The 12,773-nt window shown below is 35.4% G+C and overlaps 1 protein-coding gene across 3 annotated transcripts in view; it reads right to left on the bottom strand.

Moving 5' to 3' along the window:
- LOC128021059 (serine/threonine-protein kinase DCLK1-like) overlaps nt 1-12,773 on the bottom strand; it is a 52,029-nt gene that overhangs the window by 15,092 nt on the left and 24,164 nt on the right. For 2 of the 3 annotated variants that reach the window (XM_052607954.1, XM_052607951.1), the window contains exon 5: nt 9,120-9,227. In XM_052607954.1, the coding sequence (XP_052463914.1) occupies nt 9,120-9,227 (108 nt within the window). Of the gene's footprint in view, nt 1-796; nt 1,001-9,119; nt 9,228-12,773 lie in introns of those variants that run through there. The other variant, XM_052607952.1, reaches the window with a different exon arrangement.

The following is a 12,773-nucleotide window of genomic DNA, read 5'->3' as shown; positions in this document are numbered from 1 at the left end:
CAAAAAAAAAAAAAAAAATTATTTAAACAGAACATCAACATTTAAATGAGTAGCAAAAATAAGTATTATGTTTTTAACTGCATCATTTCCATTCTAATTCACTTTTGAAATGGAATAAAAGCAGCAGCTATTAGCGTATGATTGATGGAAAGGTCAAAGCTTGTAGTGAAGTTATAGAACAAAAATAAAGCAATGTGTTTTATGACTGAAATGAATTTTTAAATGCATAGAATGGTTAAATATTAAATATGAACTGGGCCAAACTAATTGTGTCAGAAGCTACTGTAAAAAATAATATAATATTAATAAGTTGTAACACTATTAGTACATTACAGACCCACAAAGGTGCACACACGCACACCAGTCAAGTTTCTTACTGTTAAAATGCTTATGAATATATATATATATATATATATATATATATATATACACACACACACACACACACACACACACACACACACACACACACATATATATATATATATATATATATATATGGGAGAAATTAATTTAATTACCACAATAATTTAATGTACACTGTGTTGCAACCCATAGTTTATTCATTATACACAGACTAGGGATAATTTCTAAACTATTTTAATTTGTAGCAGACAAATATGGGAATATCATATAAAAGTTTAAGACAAATAGCATAAAAAATGTGTTAAAACGCTCCTCGGTCTCTTCTATAAATACACATCAAATAAAAGTCCTCACTGTTAAACTCCGTAATTAAAACTAAAAGCCAGCTTCCCATGTATCCACTGAAGAGCAGCGAATCCGCCTCTCCTACCTTCGTATTGCAGCATCTTGAGACACAGTGCTATTCCAGATGGCAGAAAGCAGCAGCACTCGCTGAGCGCGGATTCCAATGAATGGAGCAGCGGAGAGCAGAGCGGAGTACAGAACGTGAGCCGCTGCTCGCTCATTGGCTCGCTGTCTGCCTGCGTAGCTGTGACGCGCGCCCGATCAGTGCGGTACGGTAGTGGGAGGCGCGCGGAGCTGAGGTAATGGTGGAAACGCTCCGAATCTTCTCACCGACAGACCTTTAATGGCACTCGAACCACGGCCAGATACAAACATAAACACTACCGTATTTTAACATGAGATAGTGATTTCTAAGGCCTTTCTCCTTTTGTGTAGATAAAAGATATTTTAAATGACAAATGTGATCTCTAACGTTATTTGATCTCAGGTGTTTTATTCACGAATTCGGTTCTCAGTCATTTATTTAATTATTTAGTTAATCATTAATTTATTTGGTTTCTGAAAGCAGGTGAACATTAACCGTTTTAAAACCCCTATAAAAAAGCGCTTCTTAATAAAAGTAATGTGTCAGCATGAACCTTTTGTGATCGATGTGGTGTTTACAGGAAACAGACAGACCAGTTATAGCTTTTTAGATGTCAATTCTTTTAGCGTTCAGTCTATTTTTACTGAACTTATTATTATTATTATTTTATTTTTTTAGATATTTTTACTGAACATGATTAAATCTAAATCTAGAAGTGAAAAAAGAAAGCTGAGGTATTCAGTTTGGGTGTTCTGTGGTTCGCTAAGTTTTCTTTGAAATTATGTGTGTTTAGGTTTTGCTATACTTGTGCGGTTAAAATCGAACATTTCCTCATACATAGTTAAACATGCCTTAAAACGACTTCTAATCGTCCAAATCATTTTTTTTTAAATATCAAGAGGTCTGCCAAATTTTCAGCTCCATATTAAAACCACTTGATCTATGAGACGCCTTCACTAAAATGTGAAACTAATGTGTGTGTGTGTGTGTGCGTGCGTGTGTGTGTGTGTGTGTGTGTGTGTGTTTGTCAGACTAGGGGGAAGAAGTACACTCATTAGCACCATCTGTGGTGTTTCATTAATTTGATGTAAGTGATGCTTCACAGACAGACTCATCATCACTGTTTTATTTTGGGGTTAAACAGGTTCTCAAAGTCCCATTTTAGAAATGGCAAAATTTAAACCCTTCATTTTGAAAGATTAGGCTACAGAACATGTAAAGCAAGGACAGAATATTCAAAACTGGAGTGGGAACCATGGGTCAGAAATAAACTTTTCCATTAAGGAGCAATATTTGCCCCCTATAATTGGTTTCGAGGGGTATTTATTAGATGTAAGAGCAATTTTTATCATTACTTTTGTTGTCTTAAATACTTGCAGCAACTTCAATCAGTGACAATATTATAGACCGTTACCATTAAAAAAAAATACAAAGGTGGAACATAAGCAGCATCTGACATGGCTTTGATGTTTACACCAGCTGTTTAATGCTGCTGACATACAGTACGTTTACACAAAAAACTGCATTATGTAAATGGGTTATAAATTACTAAAATGGAACCTCATTAAAAGGGTAAATCATTATTGTTGATTATTGCTCTTGATATTTTGATGATTATTAATGTCGACTAATAGAATGCTTTTATTTATTTCTTTATTTTTACATTTCTTCGTTTGGGGGAAAACACGCCTACAGACAAAACAAGACAAGAACCGTTCATGTGAACACTTCACATTGTTTTTGTGATGAACGTAAGAAGGTTTGAAAGCTCAAACATACATCTATTTTCATGACTGCAAGTAATTGAACATCACGTTCATAACCAAAGCGGAGGTTGAATGCATTCCCCACTTCCTTCATAAATACACAAACATAAATGACTGCAGCTATAGAGCATATTACAGCACTACAGGGGACTACTGGTAAAATGGCCATATTTTATGTATGGGATATGTGTTCAGCATGGTTTATAATACAAATATAAATTTCGACGCTAAAAAGATAGAAATGACTCTGAGTTTGCTCTTGTGTAATATGCTGAGCTGTGGGAGGATGGATCCAGTGATGTGACCTCTCTCATCTCTCCTCCTCTCTCTCTGCTGTTAGTGTTTACTTCTCTCTTTTTCGCACCAGGTGCAGTTTGGTCCGCTGTTTGCATCTGACCCTTTGTCCATAATTCAGAACGAGGATATGATACAAAAGGGACCGTGAAAGAGGCACAGTGTCCTCCCCTGATATACCCCTGTCCTGATCTAACACTCCCACTACAGCTGAGCAGAAATAACTTCTGTGTGAATATGAATGACTTATGATCCGTCACAAAACAGATGATTATGCTTTTAGGGCTGTTAATTGATCCAAGTTTTTGTAAAATAAATTCATTACATCTATCAATATGTGCAGAAAAAAAATCCCCCAAAGACAATTCAAGAGAAGAAAATCAATGAATAGACGTTACAAAAAAAATGCCCTTTTTTGCCAACAAGTATAACATTGCAAAGCAGAAAGCTGTGTGTTTGCAATAAACAAATCCAGCATTAAGATGTTTTTACTTCAAATGAGTCCTCTATCTATTACTTTCTCCATTGAAAATGTAATCTTGTATGAATCAAGAGTGAAATATGCGCAAAATTAGATCAAAATCTAATTATGAGACATCAAGCAGCAAAGTTTGATTTCAACCAATAATTTCAATCTTTGACATGGCCTTAATCAGTCAATATTAAATATATAAAGTTTATATTTTCACAAAATGTCCAACATCTTTAAGCCCAACATCTTATGTTGCTTTTTCACTGGAGGAAGCATTATTATGGATTACCATTTGTCATTTGGTTTACTTGTGGATTATTGTGATGTTTTTATCAGCTGCATGGACTCTCATTCTGATGGCACCCATTCACTGCAGAGAACCCATTTATCTGTTCAGATGAAGAAACAAACCCATCTATATCTTGGATGGCCTGAGAGGAGTGAATTTTTAGCAAATGTTTTCAATTTGGGGTGAATTTTTCCTTTAAATCAATGTCAATTATGAGATGTTCAAATAATGAGAAATTATAGTGAAAATGTAAAAAGTAAGGTTGTAATTACAGGAATGAATTACATAAAGAGTTCTTGGCAAATATGTTTACACAGATTACGCAATACACTATATATAAATACACTTCTGCATTATTCAAATATATGGAGCATCCAGATTGTGGTTGTGCATGTCCTCTGGGGTGCTCAGAGCTCCATTCTGTGAGCAGAGCAGCCTGCTCAGAGTACATTCAAGCAAGCACATCTGTCTCACAGAGGATATCATTTTTAATGAAATTTCTATTTACGGTGCATCTATGTGATATGCACGACAGGGTTTCAGAGAAGAGCAGAGTGGACCAGGATAAAGTAATATCAGTCTCTGTGCAATAAGGTCTATGAAAAATTAATTCCATCACTGACAAATAAACATGACTTTTCATACCATTTTATTGCAAAGAGATAAAGTAGAAATATTATACATCTATACTGTTTAGACTTTTTCTTTTTAAATAGCATTCCTGTTGTGGGCTCTAATCTACAATTTACATGCTTCTTCTGAAATCAGGGTTCACAATATTATATACTCTTAAAAGTAAAGGTTCTTAATTGGCATTATAGAAAAAGTGAAAATGTGAGGTTGGACTTTTTATCTATAGGGAATTGACAGGATTGGAAAAGTGGGTGTTAGCCGATAAACTCTGACACTGACATTGAACAGCATTTAATTAGAATACTAACTAAAGTGACTAGAAACAATCATTACTGACAACAGCCTGAAATGTTCCTGTAGCTCAAACAGTAGAGAATGGTGCTAGTAATGGTGCTCAATTCCCAGGGAATGCATAAACTGATAAAATGTGTGCAATACTGAATGCAGTAGAAGTCACTTTGGATTAAAAAAATGTCAGAAGTATAAATGTTAACCAGTGTACAGCATCCACTCTGAAAAAAAAGATCCATAGAGAAATAGAAAAGGTACTAGTAGGATTTTATTTGTTAAGTTTATGTACATTTCCTCTAACCATAAAACACCTATGGAAAATCAATGCACTATAATTTCTTCCTAATTACACAGTACTTTGGACCCCATTTTTACAAATCTTTTTTTGTGTGTGTGTGTTTAGCTAATATTTATTAAAAGAGTCAGGTCATCTTTATTTACATAGCGCTTCATACAATACAGATTGTTTCAAATCAGCTTCACCGTAATAAACTGAAAAATAACAATCAGTGATGCAAACTAGGGGAACCAGGTGAAAGAGGTTAATACAATTTTGTTTAAAAATATAAAAATGAGTCACACACAATACAGTAAGACCAGGAAAATGCATTAACAAAATCTAGTTTTCCTGCAGTAGGGCACATGCTAATAGGTTAATGAGCTGTTTGTGGCTTTGTCAGTAACGAGCTGCGCGACTGGCCAGAATTACACAGTAAGAATAATAACAAGGTCTCTGAGTTTGAGTGACAGGAGCAGCTCTGCATTTCGTGAGGACAGTGAGCCAGCGGTGTTTGAAACTGATTAGAGATTACTCTCTGGTGCTCTAATTAAAGATTACTCTCTGGATAAACTGCTCAGATAAAAATTCGGTCGACTACGAGGCCAAGCTCATCCGTGCAAATTCAAAGGAAATTTGTGAGGCAAACATCCTAAGATTATAGATCAGAAATCCATTGGAAGGATGCCTTCACTAAATAGGACAGGCAGAGAAGGATGCAGATGTAATGTGAACGGCACAGATGAGCAGCATCTCAACCGGCCCACACAGCGGTTGATGAATATGACAGAGAGAGGCTGTTTATGTCTGTCTCACTGTGTCTCCTTTGTTAAAGCTCCTCTAAATGTGTTGTCAAGCTCTACACTTGATTGCGCCGCTCAAACTGTGAATAATCCGTAGGATGACATTGGCTTCAGTTTTTCTGTTGTGTTAAAACAAAACAAAAGGCTTCTTGTAACTGTACACAAACAGTACATCAGTTCCATTTGTGTAGAAATTCATCAGGTAGAGTGCGTTCATCTGTGTTTAAAGGTGTGCAGGCCACTTTTAACCAGATATCAATGTGCTTTACTTAGCCTGACAGGGTGTATTATATAAACAGCACTCATACAGCGAGCAGCTTCATCAATCGGCTCTCTAAAGTAAGCACAGACCTTTCTGCACATCGCTAATCTGATTCATCCCAAGAAATATCTTACATTTGACCTACGCTGTCTGACAGATTACAAGACAGATATCTGTTTATCTGCCAGTCTGTTTCATCCTTTAAATGATGGGATTTTTTGGTATACTGACCGTCAGATTTTCCAGTAGATGTGAATAAAATGCCATTGACTACAACTCAGAAGAAGCAACAAATAAAATGCCATGCAACAGCTACAAAATTGCAATCATATCTGTCCGCTGGTTGTGCCTTACTATGAAAGTACAGGACGCCTCCACTATGTAAACACCTGCCCACACCAGTATGGGACTCCTAGTAGGAGAGCAAGAAATAAAGATGATATAAGGCGTTTGTTTGTATGCTTCAGATTCTAGTGGAGGTTAAATTAAATAACCTAAAAGTTTGGAAAGGCAGGGCTTTTTAACCTTTACATGGTCCACAAAACCAGACTCTCAACCCACCCTGGGACCCCTAGAATAAAAAAGTTAAGATTTTCTCATCCACACTTAATGATCATTTCCATTAAGAACATTAACTTACATTACTATATAAAATAAAAAATATAATGAATAATTATATAAAATTATATGACCAAAAAACAGAGAAAAACGAAATGAATATTCTGTCATCATTTTCTCACCTTCATATCATTCCAAACCTGAATGATGTCCTTTTCTTCTGTGGAACATAAAAAAAGGTATTTTGAAGAACGTTCCAACACTGGAGCCCACTGACTTTGAAAATACTATTTTAAAGGTCCCGTTCTTCGTGATCCCATGTTGTAAACTTTAGTTAGTGTGTAATGTTGTTGTTGGAGTATAAATAATATCTGGAAAATTCCAAAGCTCAAAGTTCAATGCCGAGCGAGAACACAATTCGCCTACAAAAAACGATCTGTTTGGACTACATCCCTCTAGTTCCTGCAGTAATGACATCACTAAAACAGTTTTTTGACTAACCTCCGCCCACAGGAATACACAAAAAGGGGGGGCATGGTCTTGTTGCGCTCAGACTGAGAAGAGGAAGAGCTGCGTTTGTGTTTGTCACCATGTCTATATGGTACACAGATAAGTGAATTGTGTGAAAAATACTGTTTTTTTTTGCGCAAAACATGAACACATGTTATATTGCACACTGTAAACACAATCAAATCTTCAAAAAAACAAAAAATGGGACATTTAAAATGCTTCAAAATACCTTCTTTTGTTTTCCATAGAAGAAAGAAAGAATGTTTGGAATGACAACAGGGTAAATGAAGAGTAATTTGGGGGGATAATATATCCCTTGAATCCTGAAGCCTGACATATAAAGTGAAATAACAAAAGTGAAATTTAATTTTTTTTTAAGGGAAACATGCCTCTTTTTGATAGTAAACATGCAATTTGGTGCAGTTGCTTATATTAAGCTAGCCAAAAAGAAAGATGAAATTGCTTGTAAGGTAAATCAATGAGATCTTTATAACAGTAAAACAGGCTACTGACATAAAATGCATAATAATCAGTTGTCACTCTATATCTCATAATAATATGCCTTTGTAAAATGATATTTAAATGCATTGTTTGATGATCAAAGCTCTATAGTTTTTATTGTGGGGGCAAAACATATAATGCAATGCAATATACTGATGAATGAGATAACAAATGATGCATCATATTTGGTACTCACTTAAAAAAAAAAAATCTAAAATTGATGTTTGAATAATCAAGTAAACATCAGTTGCTTTTCCAGTAAATGTCCGGCTTGAAATATTACTTAAAGTCCAAAATGTAAGATTACATTTACTTAATTCCATTTAAATACATTTACTTGTACCACAACCTAAAGGTGGACATTTTTTGAATCATACTCAAAGTTTTTTTTTCTTGATAAAAAGTATGAACTATCAATCAGAGGGCATGTTTTTCAGCAAAGTTTGTTATTCATATTGATAATTTAGATGATTTAGTAATGTCCATATTAAATATGATAGAGTAGGCTTTATATAATTAAGATCTTTAACTAACACCGGCAGATTATATAACACTTAGTTAGACAATAGTTATAAGTAGGATTCAAATAATAAAAAATCAACATAAAAAGTATAATGTCTCTAGCTTTTTAGTTTCTTGAAACCTTCTTTCAAAACCATCATCAATCTTTGCACACTGCAGTGAATTAATCCCAAAACCAGACCGGGCAATGAAATCTTTGCAAACATGAGTCAACCTGACATATTCTCCCTCACCCTAGGGTTTCTTATAGGATTAAAGGGCTGAATGGTGAAAATAAATGACTGGCACTCAAAGGAAATGCGTTTTCTCGCTTTTATGGTTCACGTCTGCAAGTGTCTGCTGAGAACCAGCCGGCTGACTAGAAGTGATGAGCCGCACTCTCTGAGCCTGCTTCCGCCAAGCTTGCCAAACAGGAAGGGACGCCCATATATGGGCAAATCTATTGTCTCCAAGGCACAGTTCCCTTAGCCGGCGTCTCCATGACAACCGGATAGAACAATTTGAACTCTGGATTTAATCCACACACTACCATAATGCTTATGCCGTTAGTTTTTGCATATGGAGTACCATGTATGAAATATGAACATGGTAATAATGGCATATATCTAATGCATCATAGTATTAACAATAAAACTGGCACTAAAGGAGACCGCATTCAGATCACACACAACAGTATTCATTGCACAACAGTTGATGTGGATCTGCAAGACTGAGTCACACTACCCCCTCCATCTCTATCTCTCTCTCTCTCTCTCTCTCTCTCTCTCTCATCACCCCATCTACCTCCCTCACCCATGCCTCAATATCTCATATCTCTCATCTTTGACTCGTCTCCATCAGGATGTGCCCTAGTGAATCAGACAGCTATATCTGAACACAACTGCACCTAGAAGCAAGCAAACACACTCCGCTCCAAGGGTGCACAGGCACCGAACGGTGCTATATTACTCGGAGGGCTGTCACTCACGCATGACTTCCTATTAGTTTGTTTATTATCTGATGTGAGATGTTTATTACTTTTTTTTAACAAACGTTCAATCGAGAGCAAATGCTTGAGAAGGGGGTTCACGTGTACGCAGGAAACTACTCAGAGAAAGCATTTGCTGTTGCATAAACATGCATAAACAAGCACATCTGAATGTTACCTGATCCAGAAGGTGACTTGCTGTGTCTGGAAAGGGTGATACTTCTAGGAGAGCTTCTGTTTAAAGACCCCATCTTCCCATAGGATGTTGATTTCATCACTCGGCACTCTGTCACACAGCAAAATCACATTAGATAGATAGTAAGGTCTAAAAGTCTGCGTAACAGATTACATTTCTTCTATTTGGCAGTGGAAAAATCAATGCATTTCAGATTGTTTTAGAATTTTGTTTCATCTTAGCAAAGATGGACACACATAGCACAAAGCATGATAAACACGGACACTCAAATTAAATCATGTCACATGAGCTTCCATGTTTAGGATATGCAATGCTCTATTTGAATGTATTTTTATGTGAATAAAAGTATAAATGAAATCTTATAAAGTGATCTCATCTGTTCACAAGGTTTGGATTAAACTGATTCAGAATTGATTGGCCTTTTGGATCTATTAAATTGTGGTTACCTGAACATTCAATAGAGGGACAGAACCTCTCAGGATTCATTATAAATCATTCAGAGTTTAAATTTTTGGGCAAACTATCCTCAGGAAGGAAGGAGAAGGAAGGACGGAAGGTCTGGAGTGACATGAGGATGAGTAAATGGTCCTGCGATTAAATATGGGAGATTACAGTTTTTCTCAGTCACTCTGGTGCATTTCTCAAATCAGAAATGAAATTCTCAAAACTACTTGTACAACCTCCACATCATCTAGTCATTTATACACATCATATAACCAGTTTCTCATTCTTTTGAACAAGTTGCGATTGATTTTTTGCACATTCATGCAATTGATTATGCACATTTATCGGCGGTTTCCTACATTATCAGTTGCTAATGTCATGTTGCTCAAAATTTATTATATACTTTTCTGTGCAATAGTCTTACCCCTCAAAACATCTAGTCTTTAGTTCATCGTTTAAGTCATTAAATGCAAAATGGTTAATCTAGTTGTCATAAACGGTCAAGCACACCTTTTATTTTATTTTTTACACATTATTATTAGACTTTTTGGCATGAACTGTGCAAGTGAATATTTACTTATGAAGAGAATGTAGATGATAAACCAATGATAAACCATTTCTCTGAAATAGCTCAAAGGTTCATTTCATGAATCTTCAGTTGGAAAGCTTATACTGTATAGACAGAGGACAACACAATTCTGACTTGTTTTTATCTTTGTGCCCATAGATCTTTTTCATTTTCTATAGCACAATGACATTATAAAGTTTTTTTTTTGGCCAGACCTAGTAAAAGTGAAATATTCAGTAATGTGTAAATGTCCATGGTGATCCATGGTGTTTTGCTATTTGTTACAGTTTTTCTCAGTCACTTTGGTGCATTTTTCAAAACAGAAATGAAATTTTCAAAACTACTTGTACAACCTCCACATCATCTAGTCATTAATACACATCATAAAACCAGTTTCTCATTCTTTTGAACAAGTTGCGATTGCTTTTGTACATTCATGCAATTGATTACGCACATTTATCTGCGGTTTCCTACATTATCAGTTGCTAATGTCATGTTGCTCAAAATGTATTATACAGTTTTCTGTGCAATAGTCTTACCCCCCAAAACATCTAGTCTTTAGTTCATCGTATAAATCATTAAATGCAAAATGGTTAATCTAGTTGTCATAAACTGCCAAGCACACTTTTTATTTGTATTTTTACACACTATTATTAGATGTTTTGTCAATTTGGCATGAATTGTGCAAGTGAATCTTGACTAATGAAGAGAATGTAGATGATAAACCAATGATAAACCATTTCTCTGAAATAGCTCAAGGGTTCATCTCATGAATCTTCAGTAGGAAAGCTTATACTGTATAGACAAAGGACAACACAAGAGTTACAAATTCTGAAAATGGATTTATTTTCATCTTTGTTCCCATATTTCCTTTTCTATATCACAATGGCATTGTAAAAGTATTTTTTATTTTTTTATTTTTTTGGTCAGACCACTAGTAAAAGTGTAACTGGGAATTCTATCCAGTCTCTTTCAATCAACATCCCACAAACAGTAATGTGTAAATGTGTAGTTTTGAAATGGATATATGGCATACATAAGCATATGGCATACTGTTCAATACAGTAGTTTACATCAGAACATCCCTCCACTGTTAAATTGACAACATGACTAAGCAATTTGACTGTCTTATCCGTAAACTATGACACAAGGACTTGACATTCTGATGGCACTGACATGTTCATTGACACAGATATTTATTTTTGAGAGATGAACTAAGGATTTTGAGCAAGAGACTGGCTTTTGCAGGTCATCCATTGTGTTTTGATATCTGTACGAGTTGTTTTGAGAAATGCACTTACTGTTTTGCAAACCTCAAGGATGATTCGATAAATGTACCAAAGCGACTGAGAAAAACTGTAAACATGGTTATGTCAAACATATTGTGCCCCATTAATGAATTTGACAATTTTACATCAGTAGTAAATGGTAAATCAATAGCTGACTGCTTAACTTTCATTATTTCAGCAGCTTTTCATACAGTATATCACACTTCCAAATAACTGTCTAGTTCGATTGCCATCTCAAATCCTCTTTAAATGTCCTTTAAATTCAAACTCTGCCTAAAGACAATGCTTTAAATGAAGCGCTAAATGAATCCTCCTTTAAAAATAGTCTGCTTGTTGAAGCACATTTATGCAAGTGTGATAAAAAAAGATGGCAACGCTACAAGTGAGGAAAAGGCCTTAACCCTAAACCGAGATCAGAGACTGAAGATTAAATTAGATTCTCTGCAGATTAAGTGCTGCTCATTTTCTCGCATGCTCCTTGTTTGTATATCCCTTTTTTTTTGCTGCAATAACCCTGTGTACATAATGCATTGAGAGAGCAATAAGACTGTGACACCAGGTTTGACAGTAAATGTCACAGTCTATTAAGGCAGGATTTCTTGAAGGGCAGAACACCATATAGTTACATATAGAACGAAAGTTCCAGCACTTTACTCTCCAGTACTAAAAAAATCAATTTCTTTTATATGACACAGTCTAGTTTAAGAAATGTGCTTTTTAACAGTTGTTAATAACAGCCTTACATAATCTTCATCAACAACAATTTCATAACTTGCGAGTATTATGTATCAAATAAAAATTAACATGATATATCACTGCCAGTGTGCTGTTATGTGCTACCATTCTGCTCATATTAAATATGCATCCTCCAGGGAAATCACTGTCGTCAAAGGCTGCCATTTTGGCTCCATCCATCTCGCCATCAGCATGCTTCATATGTTCCTCTCGGCTCTGATCAGAACTCATTAGAGTGGCACGTGTTTCTCTACTAGTGCCTGTGTAATTAAACCTCTACTCATGATTGACTGCACTCATTCTAATTCAATGTGATCAGCCATTCGACATTCAATACATTTGTTCTGTACAGTGAAGCTGTAACTTGGTTACAGCCATTAAATCTGTCAGATAGACAGATAGAGATAGAGACAGATAGAGAGAGAGAGAGAGAGAGAGAGCCAGAGCTAGACTTAAAGTGGCCGTTATATCTTTAACTTGGATGTTATAAATTGCACTGAATTAATACAGTTGGATTAAACAAAAACTGTGTCCCTCCTATAGATAGATAGATAGATAGATAGATAGATAGATAGATAGATAGATAGATAGATAGATAGA

Source organism: Carassius gibelio, chromosome A10 (assembly GCF_023724105.1).
Source record: "Carassius gibelio isolate Cgi1373 ecotype wild population from Czech Republic chromosome A10, carGib1.2-hapl.c, whole genome shotgun sequence".
NCBI lineage: Eukaryota > Metazoa > Chordata > Actinopteri > Cypriniformes > Cyprinidae > Carassius > Carassius gibelio.
The sequence above is the reverse complement of the archived record's forward strand: the minus strand, read 5'-3'. Positions and strand labels throughout refer to the sequence as shown.